Here is a 22,456-nt window from a genome sequence, read left to right as displayed (position 1 = left end):
ACCTGCCTGCGGACAGAGTTGACGAGGCCAAGGAGTTGAGGTTGAAATACTTCCCGACGGACGAAGTCGTACACAAAGCAATAGGTAAATTTGATGATTTAAAGATTAATGATTTTATAAAGAAAAATAATGCTTCTTTTACTATGACACGGAAAATTGTATAGTGTCAATTTTATTACTACCCTGCGTAAGTCATGTCCTTTTTAGGGTTCCGTAGCCAAATGGCAAAAAACGGAACCCTTATAGATTCGTCATGTCCGTCTGTCTGTCCGTTTATGTCACAGCCACTTTTTTCCGAAACTATAAGAGCTATACTGTTCAAACTTGGTAAGTAGATGTATTCTATGAACCGCATTAAGATTTTTACAGAAAAATAGAAAAAGAACAATAAATTTTGGGAGTTCCCCATACTTAGAACTGGAACTCAAAAAATCAACCCATACGGGGGGGGGGGGGGCGGTATATCTATGGATAGGTCTTCAAAAATTATATTTAGGTTTCTAATATCATTTTTTTCTAAACTGAACAGTTTGCGTGAGAGACACTTCCAAAGTGAAAAAATGTGTGCCCCCCCAACCCCCTGGAACTTCTAAAATAACAGAATGAAAACGAGGTGAGTATTATACTAATATATCGGTTACCATCGGTGTGCACTGAAATTACACAAGTGCATTAAAGGATAAAGCACTCTAAGCCGATGTTTTCAAGGAATGTATTATTTTTGTAATACCTAAGTATGCAACGATACAACATGGTATTGGTCTTAATCAAAGACGTTTCGAGGCCCCATTAGGTTTCACCACCTTAAATTTTGTCACCATATTGATCGTATATTGGATTGGCACCATATTGGACCTATTCAGTGATCCTTATATTTGATTGAAACATGTCTTTATACGAAATTATGATATATTTATTTTTTGCTATTTGTTTATTTTCAGACGCCTAATGTGTGCTGAATTAAACGTCCCCAAGACAGGTGCCTTAATGACAGGGCACGGGACCCAGATTGCGGCCGACAGAGACGGCTGGGAGACGGTCTTTGAAGTCAAGTACGACAGCTTGGCGCGCGAACATGACCTAGTCTTCGAGGACGCGCCGCCAACCATGAAATACATGGTAGCTGAACCTTTAAAAAGTAGCGGGACTGAATCTGCAGTCAAAGAGTAAATTCTAGCTTTTGAATTTTTATTTGGTTTTTATATTCTGATTTCAGTCCATGGGTTATCAAATGGAAGCGATGCAACAACGGCAAAAGACTGCAAAATACGTAGATCTAACATTTAAATCTTAAATCATGTATTTAGTAGGCTAAAGTAGGCTCGAAATAGTTACTGGCGGTTCGAGTGGTAATAAAGCTAAAAAGAAGTCAGAACTTAAAGGCATTTGAGCTAATATTTTTAGACGGTAGAAATGCCACATACCTAATCAAATTCTTCTATAAAAGTTAAGTTAACTGTTCTCGTGCAGAAAGGACAGCTAGTGACAAAATCTGTTGCACAAGACAGTATTACTTCACACTCAAATCACTTGACTCAAATCTCCGTAAGTAAAGCACAGGCAACTCTTCTCATACAGGATAAACCATATAAACATCAGATTATCTGTTACACAAAGTTCTGTTCACTCACCCAGGGTTCATGGTGATGAACACGGAGCAGGAGGGGTTGAGGCTGATCTCCGTGCCCTCAAAGATGAACCGCTTCTCGTGCCGTAAAATCGCCAGCTGAATAGAGAGAATCTGTTGCGCCACCACGGATAGCACTTCCAGCTCAATACGGTTGAACTCATCAAAGCAAGCCCACGCGCCGGACTGTGCTAGACCCTAGATAAGGAAATGAATGTTAGTAGTGAACTATGGCTCAGTCATTAAGGGAGCATGTATAGCGAGCTGCAAAATTGCGTGGACTCATTATGAATTAATTCATTGACGAAGTGGCTATGCAATTTTGCAGCTGGGTGTATAAGTAACACGATAATTTATGTTAACCTTCCAGTGTCTCCCAAACTCCCAAAGTTTTCAAGGCCGGAACCTATAGATACAACCCCACCACTTATTGAGAGAGGAAATAAAAATTACATCAGTGACTGAATAGGTTTTCTCTTCAATAGGTTGTCGACGCTGTCGTTTGAATGATAATGTACTTTATGACAAAGTGAAGGCTTGAAGTCAAAAACGAATGTCCACGTAAGATGAGTTTTATTGCGACATGATACTATTGTAGGTAAGAGTATATTATGTAGTAACCTTGAAGAATTTGCCAAGCGCCTTGTAGTCAAGTCCGTCGGAACAGTTAAACACGACGCACTTCTTGGCTACGGCCTTCGCCAAGTCCTTGGTGGTCTCTGTCTTGCCTGTGCCAGCTGGACCTTCGGGCGCTCCGCCAAGGTTTAGCTTTAACGCGCTCATTAGGGTCCTGGAAAAAAAAAGATTGTTTTGACTTAACCTTTCGATTGCCTAAGGGCCGTAGTCGTTTCAACCGTTTGGACATTAATATGAAACTTCAAGGTCTTTGAGTCAATATCCATAAGGTACCAAAGGTTACGTTCGGTCAACACCAGTAACCTAGCCGTCTTGGTAAGATTTATTCTCGTCACCTTGCTTAACCACCAAATCAATCCATATCCTCTGTATCTTTATTATCAAGCATGGAAAGTGCAACAAGGCTACGTCTCCACAAAGATTATGTACCTTAAAAAGTTATCAGTAGAAAGATGCAGAACTCTAGTGGGTGAGGCTAGCGAGAAAGTTATTATTGGGGCGATAGCTTTAGTAATTAAAGGGAAAATATTTTGTACAGTAGTAGTTGGACCCCCCAAAATTGTTGTCACCTGAAGCAGCGGTCAGTGAGTGGTGTGGCGACCAGTCTTCCGATGTTACCCAGATACTCGAACCCATAATCCACATCTGTTGTAATCATGGAGCACGTCACTTTGTCTCCACGCCAGTAGTAACGCAGCTGCGAAATCCAGTTGAAGTCGGCGATATCTCTGACGCCTTTGTCGACCATTTCTTCCAGGATAGAACGACCTGACGGAAAAAAAAACAAACATATAATATAGGCATACGAGTATAACTATTCCTTTCACTTAAAATAATACTTAAAGTTGCCGCAAATTTAATCTTAATTTTCAAGAGTCAAATGAATGAAATATACTTTAAACTTTTTTCCCATAGATTAACTCGAAATAATATCTACTGGGGACTATAGTCCGAGCCGTCTCGCGCATGAGAGGAGGCCTGTGCCCAGCAGTGGGACGTATATAGGCTGAATCATTAATATCTACTGGACGGTACTGATTGTGGTAAATATGTCTCTAATTTAAAAACCTTCATTTATTAATCGCTATAAATAGCAAGATCCAAATTACCATGCACATCTATAACGATGAGCGCTTCAATCGTGACCCTATTTCCTGGCTCCAAGTCGCCCTGCACCAGGTATACCAGTCCGTTGATCTGCTCAGTGCTTCGAGCCACCATGTCTGGCAAACTGTGGGTTTGAATCGCTTCTATTGCCTGATAATGGTAAAGGATGTTTGTTTAGTAATTTTTGAGGTTAGAAAAACAGTTGTAGGTACTACAGACACTCTTATTAATAAAAAAATTTATTAGGAAAAAGTGGATTAAAAGAGTAGAATATTTCAGAAAATGCTGTTAAAGAAAATTGAGGAATATTTAAATAAGGTCAGAGGACGTACTATGGACGCGAGTATTGAATGGATAACGACATAATAGAGACAAAGACGTTATGTCGTTATCACATCAATAACTGCGTCCATCACAAAAAAGAACATGATAAATGTTACAACATAAAAGTTAATGGACTCAAAAGAGCCTGATTTATTTCTGCCCGTATGTAAATACCAATACTACCTTAAGTTTAATGAACTATTACTACTATAACTATTTATTGGACTACTTTTTAATATTCAGTAGCTTTTATGATGTAGTATTATAATACCTCAGCAGTATATTGCACACAAGAGCCAGTCTGAACGATCTGTCCAGGCCAGATCAGAACCCACTCCTCTCGCTTAGTGATCGGATACGCATTCACTGCTTCTGAACCCACATCCCTGAGGCTCACGATCATCTGGTGCTCGAGCTGTTGTAGCCAGCGTTCCACCATGCCCTGGGAAAAAGGAACGATTACCACACGTTTAACGTCCAGTGCGTTCAGGGCAGTAGACTTTTTGAAAAATCGTAGCGCTTTTTTTTAGATCATTATACGGTTGCCAAAAATATGAATAGCAGTAACTCTCTAGTAACTTCATTAGAAACCTGATTTAAACGCACCATTAAAATTTGTAACCATTATTGAACAAAAGCTTTAATTATTTTGATCGAACTCATCGATTACTTTTTTGTTAAAAATAACAATTGAATAACATTGACACTATTGACAGTCGGCACAGAGCTCAGCGAGCTGCTTTCTAAGAAATAACTAAACTCACTAAGCCTTAAGGATGAAGTTGGACTATTGTCCAGCACAAAAATTTCCAATTACGGTTCCAAAAAAAAAGAAGAAAAGGAAGCGTAGTCCTGGTTATGCCCGCAAGGTAAAAAGTTTGGACAGTCTCCAAAGCCTTAGCAAGTTTAGCGTGCTTCCTAAGTATAGATTCCACGATGGCTAATAATAATGATTAACCCCCTTATTCATAAACGTCTACTAAAGTTGACAAGCCGCTAATAATCGTTTGTCCCTTTCCATCACACCAATACGTCGGAAAGGGACAAACGATTAATAGCGGCTTGTTAACTTTAGTAGACGTTTATGAATAAGGGGGTTATTTTTTTACCCTACATAGTGAATTCAAATAAGTTATAGTCTTCTGAAATAGGCAGCAAATTTCGCAGACGTAACTGGAACGTAACTTGTCACCGGGGTCATTCCCCAAAACGTGCACGTCCCCGACAAAGTAGACATTACTTTGTCGGGGACGTGCACGTGACACGTATGACAGCTCAGACCTTAGTAACCTGCAGAAATCTGTATCATATACTGTTGAATTTAAAGCTATTTATTATCAAAAGTTGACATGCCAAATATCGGTATCTTAATTTTATCAGGAGTGTAAAAAATAGAGTCAGTCACGTATCCGACACTTTTCTGAAATGCCCTTTCGTAATTCAAATAGGTACAGCTGGTCTGGTGAATTAGGCAGCAAATTTCGCAAGTTTTTTTATACCACGACGGTGGCAACAAAGCATACGGTCCGCCTGATGGTAAACAGTAACCGTAGCCTATGGACGCCTGCAACTCCAGAGGTGTTACATGCGTGTTGCCGTCCCTTTAAAAATCTGTACACTCCTTTTTTGAAGAACTTCATACTGTAGACCCTCGGGAAAACCTCAGCAGGTAGCTCATTCCACAGCCGGAGCGTCCGCGGGAGGAAGATCCTCTTAAACCGAACATTGCGCGACCATTTAGGTTCTAGGGTGTGAGGATGAACACCCTGCCGAAGTGTAGCCACAAAGTACTTAACTTAACCGCCTCCGATAGGGTTGAAGCTGTATAAAACGATCTTCTTATTTCTTACCTTAGCATCAGCAGGCTGTATACTGGAAGACAGTTTCACCACCTCGCCCTCAGCGGAAGCCATGCCAACGATCTCTTTTGCGGCATTGAATTCTAGCGTGTATATCCCTTCGAAGCATTTTTTGAGGTGAGGCTGAACTTTCATTGGGTCCTTGGTTTCCGATAGGATCTCGAGCAGCTCGTCGTTTGAGAGGAAGAAGAATCTAGAAGTAGAACGTACAGTCACTATCAGATATATTGGAGCGGCCACGCCTGTATTGTCAAGGCGCTAAAAGTCCTTGTTAGATATTTTTGAGCACTTTGGCCATCTCCAATATATCTGTTGGCGACTATACAGTCATCATCAGAAATAGCAAAACAGGCTAGGTGTTCAAAATTATCTGTTACACGCATTTATTCTCTTATCAAAAAAGATATATAATCTAACAATGCAATAGGCGTTTAGACTATGATATTATGATACCTACTGAGTCTGATTTTGATCTTTAGATATGCCTATATTCTATATTTGCAGGCTGATAAAAAAAAGCTCTGAAAGTGGCTCATTGTCTATAAAGCGGGTTGAAGGTAATACGTATCGATCGCTGGGAGTTTTATATTCCATTTTTTTTTAGGTTAGCACTAAAAACACGGTTCTACCTGGATTTGTCTCTTTTAACTCCTGATGCTATAAATAAAGATCCTTTTAGCTCAACAGGAGTCTAACTCGGGTGAAAGCACCTACTTATTTCATTCCTTGGTTAACAATCAACTATAGTGTTTATAATTCCTATCGTTACCCTTCCACTAACCTCGGGAAGAACAATCTCTTCTTCTCCAAATAATCGTTCAATCCTCTCTGTATATCATCGAGCAACGAATTGCTGTACTTCAGCTTCTTCAACAACTGCGGGAAGTCCGTAGCCGTCAGGACCATAGGGTCCTTCATAGTGGCCGTCATGATGGCTCGCCATTCTTTGTCCACGTCGCGGAAGTTGCGGGCTTCGGTCGGCATCTGACGCATGATGTCTTCGGAGGAGAAGATGGGTTCTAAGTACATCCAGGTGGCTTGACACTGGGAAAAATGGGCTCAGTTGATAGATCTTGTCATGAACGGTATTTGTATAAGAAGAACATAAGGATACAGACCCAATTAATAAGGACTAAAGAAGAGGGGTAGGAGGTAGGGAATCCTCGGTTATTCGAGCTCGTGAAGATACAGTTTGAGAACAGCGTCGGTGCATTTGTCCGTTAAACTGTCAACGCACTACGCAGTTGCATACTGACATAAGAATCATAAGATAGATATATACTTCTATAAATTATGAAATCATTGTAACATAAATGCATGCTTTCATTTTTTTTCTTACTAACAATAGAATAGATAAGTCTTAATGTAAACATTAACCTTAATATTCAGTGAGATTTGAGCGCGGCGCGCCATCAAACTGGTTACTCCAGTTAGGCGTATTTATTGTACTTTGTAACGGTGTAATTTTTTTACATGAATAAATCAATTAATAATAGTTAGTTCGCGTAGTAGTGACACCCTTGGATTTGCGAAGGCATTTTTATACATTATTTGCATTAGTTACCATTCGTGTTGCCGTTTTTTTTTTTTGAGAATGTATTAGGAATATTTGATGTGTTTAATAAGTGAGATCGGTTTGTTTGAAGGTTAACTATAACACTTCATAATAATTATGAACCAAAAATCGTCTAGTGCAGTGTAGAAAATTGATTATTTAGCAGTTTGCCGTTCAAGTAAATTTGGTTGTACTAAGAATGTCCAATGTAAAGTAAACCGTTAACTGATAAAGAATCAATTTCCTCCACCATACCTAACTTTTGACGTCGTGACAGAAAATAAGTATCTTGAAAATTGATTCTCCCCCAGGCCGGTGTATTTCCTGACACCTGTATCTCTGGTAATAGAGATTAAGCTTAAACAGTCACCATCAGCCACTGATCCAAGATATCCTGCATGCTGATGAGCTTCTCCTCCCACGCGGCCATGTCGGCCTCGAACGCCTTGACATAAGGTGACCCACGCATGGTCTGCGACTTGAGGATATGGTCATCTAACTGCTGCTGCACGTCGTCCAAGCCGGTGAGGATACCGATCCCTGTGTCTCTGCCAAAAGAAGTTAGGTAGTACGTTAACAACGTATTAAGAGGCTGTCAACACCCAATGTCCTTGAAATTGATGTTACTTAAACAGTTTGTTTTAGTCAAGTAAGAAAAATATATGTTCATATTAATTATATTTCAAAGACCGTGGTTGTACTCGATACATGATTGAACGAAATCGGCTCGATAGAAAATAATTGCAAAGATTGGTCTTAAAATCACAATTAAACGGTTCTATGTCTTTATTGTTTTGACTTATGGGTCTGCAATTAAAATCACAATTTCAAAACATTTATATCTAAACCGTGGTTGAGTAAAATATTACACTAATAATCAACTTTTTTTTTTATTTAAATATTTTTCTTATTATTCCCTTGCCGAGGCCCAGTAACATGCGACAGTGCTATCTCATTTACTCCGATACAAATAGACAGTGTGCGCGCTTTAGGTATTGACAGCCTCTTAATCTGTTCCCGTTCCGAATTCGGTTTTGCTAACCGTCTCGCAATTCGCAAAGTTTGCTACAGCTTAGTACCTATACGTTGATAATTTTTCTAATCTGTATATTGTAATGCAGATTTTCAGAATGTAACGTTATTAATACCAAACTCCAGCCATAAAGTTCAACTTATAGGTCCTGATATTTTTCAATTTGCACTTGATAACTGTAGCAAAATAAAAAATGACATTTAGCCATTACTTTTAACAAGCACGAGCTTAGCCTGTGAAAAGTAAAGCATGTAAATTTGCTTCAGTTTTTAAACAATTACTAAAACCTTAACCAACCTGTACGGCATGACCTCGAATTTGACGCCCACCCATTCCTCCTTCATCTTGTTGAGAGCCTTCTCCAGCGAGTACTCCTTGGAGGCGTACTGGCCGATCTCCTCGAGCTGCGTGGCGAACACGTGCACGCCCTGCTCCACCATGTCGGCTAAACTTGTTTCTGGCTCGTGGACTACGGGTTGGCCGATCAGGTCGCTGATCTTGGCCCAGTGACGTTCACGCATGCCCTAGGAATTGAAGACATTTGAGCAGCTGTATATAAAAAACATTTTAACAGGGCTGTTCTTACACATACTTGTAGGGCCCACTCAAACAGCGATAAGATATCTAATCTATAGGAACGTAGAAAGTACTTTAGGGCTATGATATCCACGATAGTATATCATCCCTCTTAGTTCATCCCAACTGCGCCAACTGACAAATAGCAGTGTTTTTGAAAGACTGTAGTGCTTCTTTAGATCATAATACGGTTGCCAAAAAATATGGCTAGCAATCTTGAGGCCTTTCTTCAGTAACACACAATTAAAAATTAGCAATTAGTAGAGATTGTTTTAGTTACGAATAAAGACTTAAGGTACCTTGTTGCATATACCGCAGAGCACCGGCAGCAACACTTTAAACTTCTCCACCTTATTCCGCACCATGTCCGCAATCCGTTTGGCTCCGGGGTACTCGAACATCTGTTTACCCAGCTTGTACAGTAGCTTCCACCATGCTTCCACGTCCTCGGCGATCTGCTCTGCGTCTAAACCGAGGAAGGGGCCGTGGTACCTGTAGGAATTTTGTAGTTAGCAGCAAAGCGAGAAGATAAACATAACCAACAGCATAGGTAAACAATGTAATCATCACCAGCCATTACCTAAACGATTATCATGCGTGCATTGATGGTTATAGCCATAGTTCTAATCGATTGGATTTGTTATGATTTGTTACCTAGCATTTGGACATTTTGCAACAAAACGATATCTTATAATCTGATTTAGATCAGCAGAACTCAAAAAAAAATATTTTATTTCATCACTCCGTCATTATTTTTAATAGGTACTATTAATGAATTTGTAATCAAATGAACGGCGCTAGGGTAATACAGAATTCAAATTTCCGAACTGTGCTCCACTCGTTTGGTTTTTGGCAATATTATTGAGGGGTAACCTATGTTCCTTTGACTTTTGCTTTCTTTTATCTCCCGCCTTACATTTTCTACTACTTACCACTTCTCATAACCATCGTAGAAGTCAAACGAAGTGTGCCACAGTTTGTGGAAGGGGTCGATGCCGGCCAGCATCGTCTGTAAACTGAAGTACACGGACACGTCCTGGTCCAACAGTTGTTCTTCGTTGGTGATGTCTTCCGCTTCGTGTTTGTCGTCCTAAATGACAACAACAAAAATCTAGCACGATTGTTTAACTAGAAGCAACAGAAAGGTAGTTAAGTAAATTCAAGTTACGGCAACGCAGGCGTATCGAGCATTACGTTGAGGATAAAAACAATCAATCAAATGGCAAATAAGTGTTTAATGAGGATTGAAGTTTCAGCAATAAACGTTCCATTCCGTCGAAAATGCGCGCACACAGATGAAACTTTTCTAGCACGAGCTCCGTAATTTAACGCAATGGAAAGTAGAATACAGTAGGTAGAAATTGGGACACTTATGATTCTGAGTAGGAACTTATAACGATTTCGTAAAACACTCTTCAATATTTACTCACCATTAAATTCTGGTTAATCTCATCAACCCTCTTGATCACCTCCTTCAGCAAATCCAACGTCAGCAGCGGCGGATCATACCGGCGGAACAGCTCCAAGTCCTTCTCGTGCGTCTTCAGCTTCTCCTCGAACACGGCTTTGCGGCTGCGGAGCTTGTCCTCGGCCATGGACTTCTTGGTATTCAGGGACTTCAAGGTCAGGTCGATGGTGTCCTCCATGTCGAGCGGCCAGAGAAACACGCGGGTGTTCAGGTTTATGTCCTCAACTGTCAATATTATAACAGTGAGATATACACCTTGCAGAAAACAGCAGCCAAGTGTTATTTGGCTGCTGTTTGCTGTTTGCTGACCCTACTCATAGTGTTGTGTTTCTGCCGGTGAGTAAGGTTGCCAGAGCTCAACGAGGGGGTCGAGTTTAGGGGCGGCAACGCGCATGTAACTCCTCTGGAGTTGCAAGCGTACATAGGCTACGGAGACTGCTCTGCCATCAGGCGGGCCGTATGCTTGTTTGCCACCGACGTAGTATAAAAAAAATGTATATAATAGATTTGTTGCCTCATAAGAAGAATTAGAAAGTTAATAATCACTAAGTTTAACCGCTAACGTTTCGTCAACCTTTAATCTTTTAAGAAGTTGATTTTAACTTATATAGATTATTGGGGTTATTTAAAACACAAGGTAGATCCAGTCCCTGCCCCAAGGACTATGGACTGATTGAATAAGGATACCAGTGATGTAGAGGACAGTCTACGATCAAACCACGACCAAAGAGTTATATCGAAAGGGAGCGCAGGGCGTTGGCGGTTCGGAGTAACATGATTACCCGCAGGTTTGCTCGTTGCTCAAGTGATGTAAAAATCACGTTATTTAAATCATACTGTCAATCCTTGTACACGAGCAGCCTGTGGGTCCGGTACACGAAACGAGCCTACAACGCCTTGCGCGTACAGTACAACAATGCCTTTAGAATGCTGATGGGTCTGCCTAGCAGGTGCTCTGCATCGGGTATGTTTGTGGCAGCTCGCACGGATAGTTTTCAGACTATATTACGGAAAAATATAGTCTCATTACTAAGTCGTGTGAGATGTAGTCCCAACAGCATTCTAAAGGAAATTGCTAATAGGTTCGATTGTCCGATGTTAAAGCACTGGACCGAGCTAATTAAAAGTGTTGCGCAATTTATAATATAGATATATTATGTAGGTATATATATATTGTAAATTGGCTCATCTTATTTAAATTATATTTATAAATACTAATACTAGGTTAAGATATTTTCTTGTTGTACTAACACTCTATGGATACATTGTTTGTCCGAAATAAAGAAAATTTAATTTAATTTAATTTAAATTTATATAATACAGAGTGAAGTCTCAAAATAAGACGAACCTTCTAGTTTGACAGCCGACACAGAGAGCGCTGCTGTACTGTGTCATAAATTGTAAAACCTCATCGTTTGACAACCAGAGTTACTGCATAATCTACAGAGCCGTGCAGTGCCATCTACATCAGCCGTTGAATTCGAAGCACGAATTTGTTTCATACCTTCTTGAACTAGACACATCTTATACAATCAATGAATATTGGCTACAACTTACAGTTGAGATGAGCATGTGTCATGAGAAACAGCACATATTCGGCGGTGGTGCGCGATTTTTCCCGCAGGTCAAAAAGCGCACAGTCACGGCTCTCAGTAATGAAATTGACGAGGTCCACTAGTTGTGCGGTGGTTTCGGGAGTCTCGCTCGCTCGCGCGGCTATTTCTTCGTACACATTGCAAATTCTGAAACACAAAAGCTTATCATGTTTTAAGAAATTGCGATAGTTTCGCTTGCGAGCGGGCAGATAATAATAATAAAAAGTGACGGTAACCTGCTATGATTAAGATATGATGACGATTTCGCCATTGTAGCTTAAATAAGCTTAAAAATAAAATTAAGAGTGGAAAAATCCGCTGTGCGAGCGAGGCTCGAACTCGCGACTCTAGATCACGATGACATCGCTCTGCCAACTGAACTCCCGGGACTTTATATAGGTATCAGAGGAGTTGGAGGATAAGATCAAATTTAATAATTCAACCAACCCCTCGAATGCTTTTTTTACAACTACAGGAAGACTATTTATACCCAATAAAAGACTCCGGTGATATGGAAAATAGCTAGTGTTTGAATATTTAATAGTGAAGTCAGGGATGCCAGAGTGGATCAGGCGTACGATGTTAAGCAAGGTGAAGCGATCACTTACGCTCTGTTCCATTTTCTATTAACCATTATAAAATGATCCACAATGTGTTGTCGGAGCCCGTTGATGATATCCTTCATCGCGTCGTTAAGCGGTGCGCAGTCCAGCATCACCATGTTTAATGGAATATCGCGTCTCAGGAACGCGATGTCATCACGTATCTCTTCGTACATGTAGATGCGTTCTGTGAAGTCCTGTGGAAAATCAAAAAAGTGTTTTACTGCTGTTACATTTAATCTAGATGTACGTGTGTGAGTAATGTTGAAAGGAGATAATAGAGCGTATAATATTTATCGCCTAATGAAAAAAAAATCTTTAGCCATCAATATGCTGTTGGTGTGATAGTGTCTTCGTTTTTTTTATATTTATAATACCTATTAAGTTTTGGATAAATTACCTTCAACATGGGCGGTGGTTCTTGCGCGAAGAATATCATCAGATCCTGTCTGGCCGTTCCGTCCAGTATGTAGTAGTACGGTACATAACAAGACAAGAACGAGATAGGGCCAGGCTTGTTCATGTTGAAGTAGTGGATGGACTTGTTCACGAGTTCGGTCATGTATTGCTCTTCGGGATATACGCACATAAGCATAGGGTTGGGGCGAGAGGCACCTTGAAAATAAAACATAGCCAAGTTTTTTTATGTGATCGTCAGCAAACGAGCAGACGCGCCGCCTGATAGAAAGCGGCCATCGTCGCCCATGGACATAAGCAGTATGACAGTAGCCACTTAAGCTTTGCTGACCCTTGAGAACCCTAAATACCCGCTTCTTGAAGAATCCCATGTCGCAACGCAAAGGAAACACCTAGGAAGACACGAGCGAGATGCCCGCTTATTCTTGGTGAGCCATGTATCTAAAAAGTGAAGATGAGCTTTGCTACTGTGGCGGTACAATTACATACTTGGGTTACCTGTTGATTCCTCTATCTAATACATACTCATTCTAAGTGGCGCAGTCAGTAGGATGAATTTTTCTCCAAAAATCTATTTCCAAGACATGATATTGCAAGGATTAAACTTTGTTAGCTTATCAAATGAGTTACTTTGAACATATGTACAGAAAACATCGTGACGACACCAAACTAAACCCAATAGGGAATAGTTTCCCCTCTCTGAGTTGAAAGATAAGATAATGACAGTCGCCGTATTTTATAAGAACCAGTACCTGCGCCAAGCCTTAAAATTAGGTTTCCAAAGCTGAGCTCGAGCCTCAGGATGCAACTCTACTCTCTTATATAAATAAATCAAATTGTTTATTCAGTTTAAGTATTAGTTAGGGGATAAATTTCCAAAATAAAATACTAAATATCTTTCCTTCCAAAATAAGATACAGGCTTTCATTTTGGAGATACACACTTACCAGGGTACATAATACTGTCAACGCTCGGCAGCTGACTGCCTACGTTGATGATGCACTGGAACCACTTGGTGATCTGTATCCACATATGTTCCAGCGGCGGATCGAAGGTGATTTTAGTGGAGCCGGGGTGCGCGATGGCTTTTATTCGTAGGAGGGGTCGCTTTATGAATATGTAGTCGCGGTATTCTATGCCGTAATTGTTACCTTCCTAGAGGATAATATTAGGTGTCAATAGAAAGTAAACTGGAAGAGGCAAAGCTAGAGGCTGGACTGCAATGTGGATGCAGAACATACAACTACAACATACAAAAGGAGATGGAAAAAAACTTTGAAACCCATGGGTCAAAATGAATCAAATGCTTCAATGAAAGGTAACTTTTACATTTCATACGTAGCTACTGAGCTCTTGGGGTTAAGGAAAATTCAAATACGAACAAATATCTAAAACAAAGTAATAATAATCTAGTAAAATATTTTCTAAAAAGTTATAAGGCTTACGAAATAATAAGAGAAATACTCAGCAAAATGATAGACACTCCGTTCTACTAGATCTCGCACTTGCTTTGACATCAAGCCGTGGATGCATCTGAAATTACGAAATTCAAATGAGGTAGACAATTTTATAAAACATACTCATTTTACTTTGGGGGCAAGTCTCCGGAGATGAAATGGAAAATAAAAATGAATAAGTGATTGGATTGTAATGGGGGAATTGGTTGTGACCGTTTTCTATTCCATACTAAGACAGCTTGCTACGTATTACTTAAATCGTTTGATTTCAAGACATTTTTCGTAAAATAAACAAAGAAAACAATAAATCCATACTGAAAAAACTGTTCCACTTGGAACGTAGACTCCCTCTTCTTCTTCGCCACATAGACGGCCCAATGATGCCTCATCTTAATCATAGTATCGGCCACGTCGATCAGCCAATTATCGACGAGCTCCGCACGCGAAGCTTCGCAAATCTTTTGCAGGCGTTCTGTGAACTCGTGCGGGTATTGGGGGAAAGGGAGACCCTCTTGCATTTTGTTCATGTCGCAGATCAACATATTCTGGTACCTGCAGGAAAACGAGGTGAATGGGTATCGGAGGCGACACGTTAAAAATAGACGTAGGCAAGTCGGTTCTTCATGAGCTGGAGGAAACGTGCTTTACTTTATTACAATTAGGCAAGACATACGGAATCGAATTCTAATTTAGGCAGGCAGCAAGGTAGGTATGTATTTTGAGTCTCCCGATTTTCATAAAGCGTGTTATGAGAAAGAGCACGCTCTTATAATGAAGATAGCAACAGTGCTACCTATAGTCAGCTCGTCTGTGATACTGTGCCAAGCTACAAATATTCAATCTTTATCGCTTTCTATACACGAGAGAAAAAGAAAACCTCTCATGTCAACAAATTAATAGGTACTCAAGTTAATAGAGATGTTTCTTTGTACATTCAACGACGTCGTTAATTACACTCCACCTACCTTTCTTGCCACATCCTCCTTAGCTCTATAAGCACTGGGTTGCCCTCATAGTAGCGGAAGAAGATGGCCTGCTTAGCCCGCACATAGTCCGAGTGCCAGGGCATGGGTGCGCGAATGACGCACGTTGGCCACAGTGGCGGTAGGAAAGCTATGTGTAGGCGTTCGCGTTCCGCGGGATCCTCTAAGATGTAGGAGAGGATGCATCTGAAAATAAGATTATTAAACTACGTCACGGACGAAATATCTCTCTATATCTGTCCAGAGTCCAGAGTGGCTTTGAAATAGATTTATAATTATGGTTGTTATTAAAAAAACAGGCGATTCGGACCATTTTATTGTAGAACCCAGAGAGTATACATGCCTTCGGGATTTGAAGAGCTTTGTGTAAATATAGTGCCAAAGCATACTTAACATACGACATACGTGCAATAAATAAGGGTACGCGCAGCCCAACGGGCAAGCTTAATCCATCGATACTACTACTACTTTAAAAATCATAGAATGAATACAATCAAATATATCCAAAATACCTACAATATAAACTACACTTTCAATCTCAATGATAGGTATTTATACCTTTTCATAGCCCAGTCAAAAAACTCCTTTATATCAGCCAAACTTTGCCTCACACAGGCCTGGTACGTCAGGATCAGCAACCTCTTCTTGATGTGTGCTGTTTGCTTGTCTACTGCCGCCTTCGCCCTTAAGTACAGGTTCTGGGGAAAGTCTGGAAGGTGTTTCCCGTCAAGAGCCTGAAAGAGCAAAAAATGATTGTAACATAACGAATATAATCATTAATGTTTTAATTATTGACTAACATATTTTCATATCTCTATCTCATTTCTTTTTTTTTCATGTCTCTTCAATACGATAGGTACGGTGGCACATGTCATCTCAATACAATTTATAAGTTTATAATCTTAAAACGCAATAATCTCGCAAGATTTCATTGAGTAGTCATGTTTCACCGTACCCAAGTATTCAAGTAGTTTATTTGCTTGCTTTCATATTGTACATAAGTTCTTATGAAATAAAAGTTTCAAACATGAGCCCTGTAAGAGCATGGCAATTCTTATAAGTAACTTAAACTAATGTTTTTTTTTTACACTAGCTAACAATTGTAACAAGCTTATTATACAAAAATTTACATTTTATAGTTTGTCGTTTAAATATTCATTCACAGAATAATAAGCATTTCTTTGCAAAATTACTTTCTTTGTTATGTGTTTAATACATAACAAATAAAATGTACCGTGGTCAGGTAGTAGTTGATTCTCTCTAAATCCTTAGGATGTATGTATCTGTAGTGCTCTTCTTCAGTTATTCTCAGCATTTCTAATTTTTGATCATCCGGGTCTCTCGGAACCTCGAATTCTAATTTTTCTAAATGCCTATAAGAAAACAAAATTTCTCTTAATTTTTTTTTATATCAAACTTTTAAATATAAAATTTTAAAAATTTAAAAGCCCTACTTTATGCCAAAAATGCCTTACATCATTTAGTAAAAGAGCTGATATTCAGGAGTTAGAAGAGCTAACTCCTGGATCGATTTCGATCAAACATAGTTAAGAACTACCACAAAGAAACTCGCTTCCATGTAAAACGCATCGAAATCGATCCATCTGTTGGTAAGCTACGATGCCACAGACAAACAGACTGACAGACATTGGCGTCAAACATATAACACTACCCCTCTTTTTGCATCGGAGGTTAAAAATACAATATAGAAGACTTTAGAATGGATACTTTTGCAAAGCTATTTTTGCTGCAGCTTCGGCGGCCTCCTTCTCTCGTCTCCTCTTTTCCCTCTTCTGGCGCCTGGCCTCTGCTTCGGCCTCTTTTCTTCTGTTATAGGCACCGGAGACCAGGTCCTCGAGGAGCACTAGTCCTGTGGAAATATGAGAGACTAACATTTTGCGTGAAATCAATTACAGAGGGTCTACCGCGACAACCGAAGTTTATAAATTACGGGCATCTTTCTTTGCCACTCTAATAACGCTTTAATTGGAGTAAAAGAGAAAGATGCTCGCAATTTGCAAACTCCGATGTTCGCGGTAGGCTGACACGATTTCTTTTATGGTTTAAGATAAAAATTAAAACAAAAAACTCGAACTGCTTGTTTAGGTATAAAAAACAGACAGACTCCCGGAATGGTTAATTGTGCAAATCCCATCTATAAATACTTTGTATACAGCAAAGAGTTATTGTGTGTCCAAGAGGTTTAAAGTACAAAAAAACTAAAATAGATGGCGCACGCATACAGCTCATACGCGTAAGTCAACTTTTGACAACAACAACTACCACAATGTACAGAGCAGTGCAGGGACACTAGTTCAGATGTCAAATTCGAGAGCACTATTTTTTCTCATACTAAACACCTCTTCGATAGTCAATAGCTCTTTGGAATAAAGGCATAGTAAAGAACATGTCGGCCAATCAAAATAGAGATTAGGTCTAATTTCATTGGCCTAATGTACCTACCTTTCTGTAATTTCCCTTTCTCTCTTTCCTTTTTCTCCGCTTCTTCTTTCTCTCTCATTCGCTCGGCATAGGGCTTGAGCGGCGGGAACTGGACTTCTCCACGCGGTCCGAGCGGGCCATAGAGGATGGGGGGCGCTCTACGTTTTGGGGGCATGTTTATTACCCGCATGGTCTTTGAGGCGGGGGTGTAGCAGTTACCTAAATTATAATTTAATATGTATGATAAATAATCTGAAGACTTCCAGCAAGGGACCGAAATCCCGATCGTTTTATGAAACCTTGCGATAGGGTAGGTACCTATTCATATTATTAGGGCCTAGTAGAAAACTGAAGCTCAGTGTGGGGACCGAGACAGCCGTATAGGATGGGGAGCACCTGCGCGGTGCTTTGGGTTCACCTATGATGAATTTTCAGATGTTTTTGGACTTATTTTATAGCCCGTTGTTGGGAATCAAGCAACTCCACAGATTAAATTAATTATACGGTTTACACGTGTTTTTAGTCACTCGCGCGACATGATTCGGAGAACCTAGGTCTACTTTCTCAAGCACTAAAAGTGCGAGCAGCGTTCACGACGGCCGTGCTTCGCGTACTGGTTGATACTTACCAGTAGAGTCCACAGGCTTGACGTGATCGTAGCTGTCTCGGTACGGCACACCGCGCGTCCAGGACTTCCTCTGCATTAAGGGTGGGAATTCGCTGCAACCACCTGCGCTTTCACCTGCACATAATGAATTTACACATATATGCTACAGGTTTTTCTTAAACTCTACAGTCGTCAGTCATAGCAGACAAAGTATCAAATAAATACTAGGTAAGGCTTGTAATTATGTCTTGGAAACAAATTTCATGAAGCTGACGACTTGGCAGCTGCCGGCATGTTTTTATATTTGATATAATCTACAATCGTTGTATTTAGGTGCAAGTATATACCTTGAGGATAATAATTCTTAGCCGCACTAAGCAGTACACTGTACTTATCCAACTCGGAGTGACGACCAGCCCGCCGCATCCACTGCCTGCGCGCCGGAATCACGAACAGCGATCGACATCGTTCTGCGTCTACTGGCTTGGCTTTATAGTTGTTGTCTGTAGTCTACAGGTATTGTAATAGGTATAGTATAGTATACCTTCAGAGTAATCCTTCTTAGCCGCACTAAGCAGTACGCTGTCATAATCCCACTCGGACTGGCGTCCAGCCCGCGGCAACCCCGGCAAGCCGGGCTGCTTGCTCGCCGGTGTCACGAACCGTGGTGGATATGCCTCTACCTCTACTGGCTTGGATTAATAGTAATAGTCGGTGGTCTATAGACATTATCGCAAGTATGGTATATACCTTCAGGATAATAATTCTTAGCCGCACTGAGCAGCACGCTATCTTTGTCTAACTCGGAGTGACGACCCGCCCGTGGCATCCATGGTAAGCCGGGCTGCTTGCGCGCCGGTGTCACGAACCGTGGTAGACATGGTTTTGCCTCTACTGGCTTGGTTTAATAGTAATATTCGGTAGTCTATAGGCATTATATTAATAACGGTATATATACCTTCAGGGTAGTAATTCTTAGCCGCACTGAGCAGCACGCTGTCCTTGTCCAACTCGGAGTGACGACCCGCCCGTGGCATCCATGGTAAGCCGCGCTGCTTGCGTGCCGGTGTCACAAAACGTGACGGGCATGGCTCGGCGTCTACCGGCAAGAGGCTGGCGTTCAAGGCCTTGCGCTTACGGTCGCCGCTTGCCATTGCACGGCTAAAAAACTCATAAGCTTTGTTTTTATACAATATATAGGTACTAAAATGAAAGTTCGATTGCTCAATCCAAAGTTTAGTAATTTTCGAAGCTACCCCAATGCCTATATGCAGAATTTTTTAACAGTTGGTTTGAATTTTACATACGTCTTTAAAAGACGAACCGGTGCTTAGATCATACAATTTTGTTATTGTTGGTTAACGTATTATACTAAGTACCTATAAATGAAAATAATTCCACTTACGCATGTCCTTCCTGTATGTTTTATTTCTGATTGATTTTTTTTCTTTTTTTTCTGCATGCACTTTTTGTACTTGAATTAATTTTATATTTGAGATTTCTCATACAAAAAAAGCGGCCAAGTGCGAGTCGGACTCGCCCATGAAGGGTTCCGTACCATTTATGACGTATTAAAAAACTACTTACTAGATCTCGTTCAAACCAATTTTCGGTGGAAGTTTGCATGGGAGTGTATATCATATATTTTTTTTAGATTTTTCATTCTGTTATTTTAGAAGTAACGGGGGGGGGGGGACACATTTTACCACTTTGGAAGTGTCTCTCGCGCAAACTATTCAGTTCAGAAAAAAATGATATTAGAAACCTCAATATCATTTTTAAAGACCTATCCATAGATACCCCACACGTATGGGTTTGATGAAAAAAGATTTTTTGAGTTTCAGTTCTAAGTAGGTATGGGAAACCCCCAAAATTTATTGTCTTTTTTTTCTATTTTTGTGAAAAAATCTTAATGCGGTTCATAGAATACATCTACTTACCAAGTTTGAACAGTATAGCTCTTATAGTTTCGGAAAAAAGTGGCTGTGACATAATCGGACAGACAGACGGACATGACGAATCCATAAGGGTTCCGTTTTTTGCCATTTGGCTACGGAACCTTAAAAACGGCCATTATAATAATATTCAGTTTAGTAAAACTCTCTCAGTAAAATTTATTTTCCCGGTTCCCGAGAATACAGGCTGCGCCTAGTTTGGGGCCGATGGATAAATAAATAAATAAATATAAATAAATATTATAGGACATTATTACACAAATTGACTAAGTCCCACAGTAAGCTCAATAAGGCTTGTGTCATTGTGTTGAGGGTACTTAGACAACGATATATATAAAATATAAATATTTATAAATACTTAAATACATAGAAAACACCCATGACTCAGGAACAAATATCCATGCTCATCACACGAATAAATGCCCTTACCAGGATTTGAACCCGTAACCAGTGTGCTTTAGGCATTGGCATATATCAAAGGACGAGCCTTACGGGCAATAAGAATCGAGCCCATACAGCGGTGTCACGCCCACGAATTCGAGCCAATCGTGCAGTCTAACGCCACAATGTTATTGGTTGATGATTTCACATCACGCGCGTGATTGGTTGCAATTAGTTGCGATAGACTGCATGATTCGCTCGAATTCGTGAGTGACACCACTAAACTAACACCATTCATAGTGCCCGTAAAACCCGTCCTCACATATATGTCACATATATGGCTTTTAGCTACTGGGAATACTCACTTAAATATAAATCGATAGCATTTACAGAGCGCGAGCAATACCTTCTTAAATATGACTTTGTACAGCGTTTGTAGTAGTGGTTACGGAACTCTACACTGAGCACTGACATGCACTAAGCCGATATAAATTTGCACTTTAACTTACCTTACCTTATAAAATTCTGTGCTCCTTACAATTCCATTTATTATTTATTTTCAGGAAAAACTGTAGGTACACAACATAAATAATAACAAGTTGTCAACAGCAGTGTCAGTAACGCGTCTCTATGGAAACCGCTTGTTGCTATGGAAAAATAATTAGGATTTTTGTGTGTTTTATCATATACTTACTTTATTCTTTAGTTTTATCAACCAGTAGCAAATCAAAAAGGTGATATATAAAAAGCTCTTTTTGAGTATTTGTTATTGTTCTTGCACTAGTAAGTAAGTAAGTAAAAGTAAAATAAATATTCTTTATTGCACCAACAATTATTCATTTTACATACATGTAAAACTACAAATAAATTTAAATAAGTTAGATGGAGCAAGTACTGCTATTAGATCGTGTCAATCACAAAAACGCGTGCGTTGACTCGTAATGTCATATTATTAAAGGTTAGATTTGATCAGACACAGAAGTTTTTGTGGCAAAATAAAATGATTGACAAAACCAAATATCGACATGTCTGTTATCGATGATACCTAAACGTTAATAAATAATAAAATAAATAAATATGATAGGACATTATTACACAAATTGACTAAGTCCCACAGTAAGCTCAATAAGGCTTGTGTTGAGGGTACTTAGACAACGATATATATAATAAATAAATATTTATAAAAACTTAAATACATAGAAAACACCCATGACTTAGGAACAAATATCCATGCTCATCACACGAATAAATGCCCTTACCAGGATTTGAACCCGGGACCATCAGCTTTGTAGGCAGGGTCACTACCCACTAGGCCAAACCGGTCGTCAAACAACGTAACGTTACAGGTAAGTAGATATTTTTAACATTGTGTGACATTGTATAATATATATGAGATAGCTACCGCAAAATACACAACATGTTCGATATTTTAATTTAGTGAAGGCCATGAAGGAATAAAAACTTTACTTGATGTTGATTTTTTTTAACCTTTAATATGTTCTCACTACTGAGGTGAAAAGTTGTATGTGTCACACGAGAGCACAGTTATTTTACATCTCGTGTTTTTGAGTCCCTCGCTACGCTTATGATTCTAACTTAGAATCACACGCTTCGCAGGTGATTCAATTATAGAATCTTTCGCTTACTCGGGACTCAAAATCAACACTCGCAAGAAAAACTAACTTTCCTCTCTCGTTGCACAAATAACCATATATTCGTGAAATTTCTCAGTAATTTAAAACAAAAGTTGCATCTTTTAATAAATAATCTATGACTGACTTATCGATAACAGATTAATCGATGCTGCATTTTCTTAAACACTCGTATTTGCC

The 22,456-nt window shown here is 39.7% G+C and overlaps 2 protein-coding genes across 2 annotated transcripts in view; one reads left to right on the top strand and one right to left on the bottom strand.

Moving 5' to 3' along the window:
* LOC133522329 (dynein axonemal heavy chain 3) overlaps positions 1-19,383 on the bottom strand; it is a 78,306-nt gene extending 58,923 nt beyond the window's left edge. Inside the window, exons 1-25 of the mRNA XM_061857653.1 lie at positions 19,039-19,383; positions 18,310-18,423; positions 17,703-17,900; positions 16,968-17,109; positions 16,474-16,612; positions 15,798-15,973; positions 15,222-15,425; positions 14,572-14,808; positions 14,245-14,332; positions 13,747-13,954; positions 12,783-12,997; positions 12,389-12,579; positions 11,743-11,927; positions 10,148-10,410; positions 9,650-9,807; positions 9,017-9,209; positions 8,439-8,665; positions 7,479-7,656; positions 6,335-6,597; positions 5,545-5,746; positions 3,966-4,136; positions 3,373-3,520; positions 2,833-3,031; positions 2,249-2,417; positions 1,632-1,825 (exon numbers count right to left, since the gene is read on the bottom strand). Of these exons, the coding sequence (XP_061713637.1) occupies positions 1,632-1,825; positions 2,249-2,417; positions 2,833-3,031; positions 3,373-3,520; positions 3,966-4,136; positions 5,545-5,746; positions 6,335-6,597; positions 7,479-7,656; positions 8,439-8,665; positions 9,017-9,209; positions 9,650-9,807; positions 10,148-10,410; positions 11,743-11,927; positions 12,389-12,579; positions 12,783-12,997; positions 13,747-13,954; positions 14,245-14,332; positions 14,572-14,808; positions 15,222-15,425; positions 15,798-15,973; positions 16,474-16,612; positions 16,968-17,109; positions 17,703-17,900; positions 18,310-18,423; positions 19,039-19,117 (4,541 nt within the window). The 5' untranslated portion in view covers positions 19,118-19,383. The remainder of the gene's footprint in view (positions 1-1,631; positions 1,826-2,248; positions 2,418-2,832; positions 3,032-3,372; positions 3,521-3,965; positions 4,137-5,544; positions 5,747-6,334; positions 6,598-7,478; positions 7,657-8,438; positions 8,666-9,016; positions 9,210-9,649; positions 9,808-10,147; positions 10,411-11,742; positions 11,928-12,388; positions 12,580-12,782; positions 12,998-13,746; positions 13,955-14,244; positions 14,333-14,571; positions 14,809-15,221; positions 15,426-15,797; positions 15,974-16,473; positions 16,613-16,967; positions 17,110-17,702; positions 17,901-18,309; positions 18,424-19,038) is intronic.
* LOC133522328 (uncharacterized) lies at positions 537-1,191 on the top strand. The gene is made up of 2 exons (XM_061857652.1): positions 537-613; positions 942-1,191. Exons 1-2 carry the CDS (start codon positions 603-605, stop codon positions 1,168-1,170), a joined length of 240 nt encoding a protein of 79 aa, XP_061713636.1. The 5' UTR covers positions 537-602; the 3' UTR covers positions 1,171-1,191.
* Positions 19,384-22,456: the final 3,073 nt, after the last annotated feature.

Source organism: Cydia pomonella, chromosome 10, assembly GCF_033807575.1.
Source record: "Cydia pomonella isolate Wapato2018A chromosome 10, ilCydPomo1, whole genome shotgun sequence".
Lineage (NCBI taxonomy): Eukaryota > Metazoa > Arthropoda > Insecta > Lepidoptera > Tortricidae > Cydia > Cydia pomonella.
The sequence above is the reverse complement of the archived record's forward strand: the minus strand, read 5'-3'. Positions and strand labels throughout refer to the sequence as shown.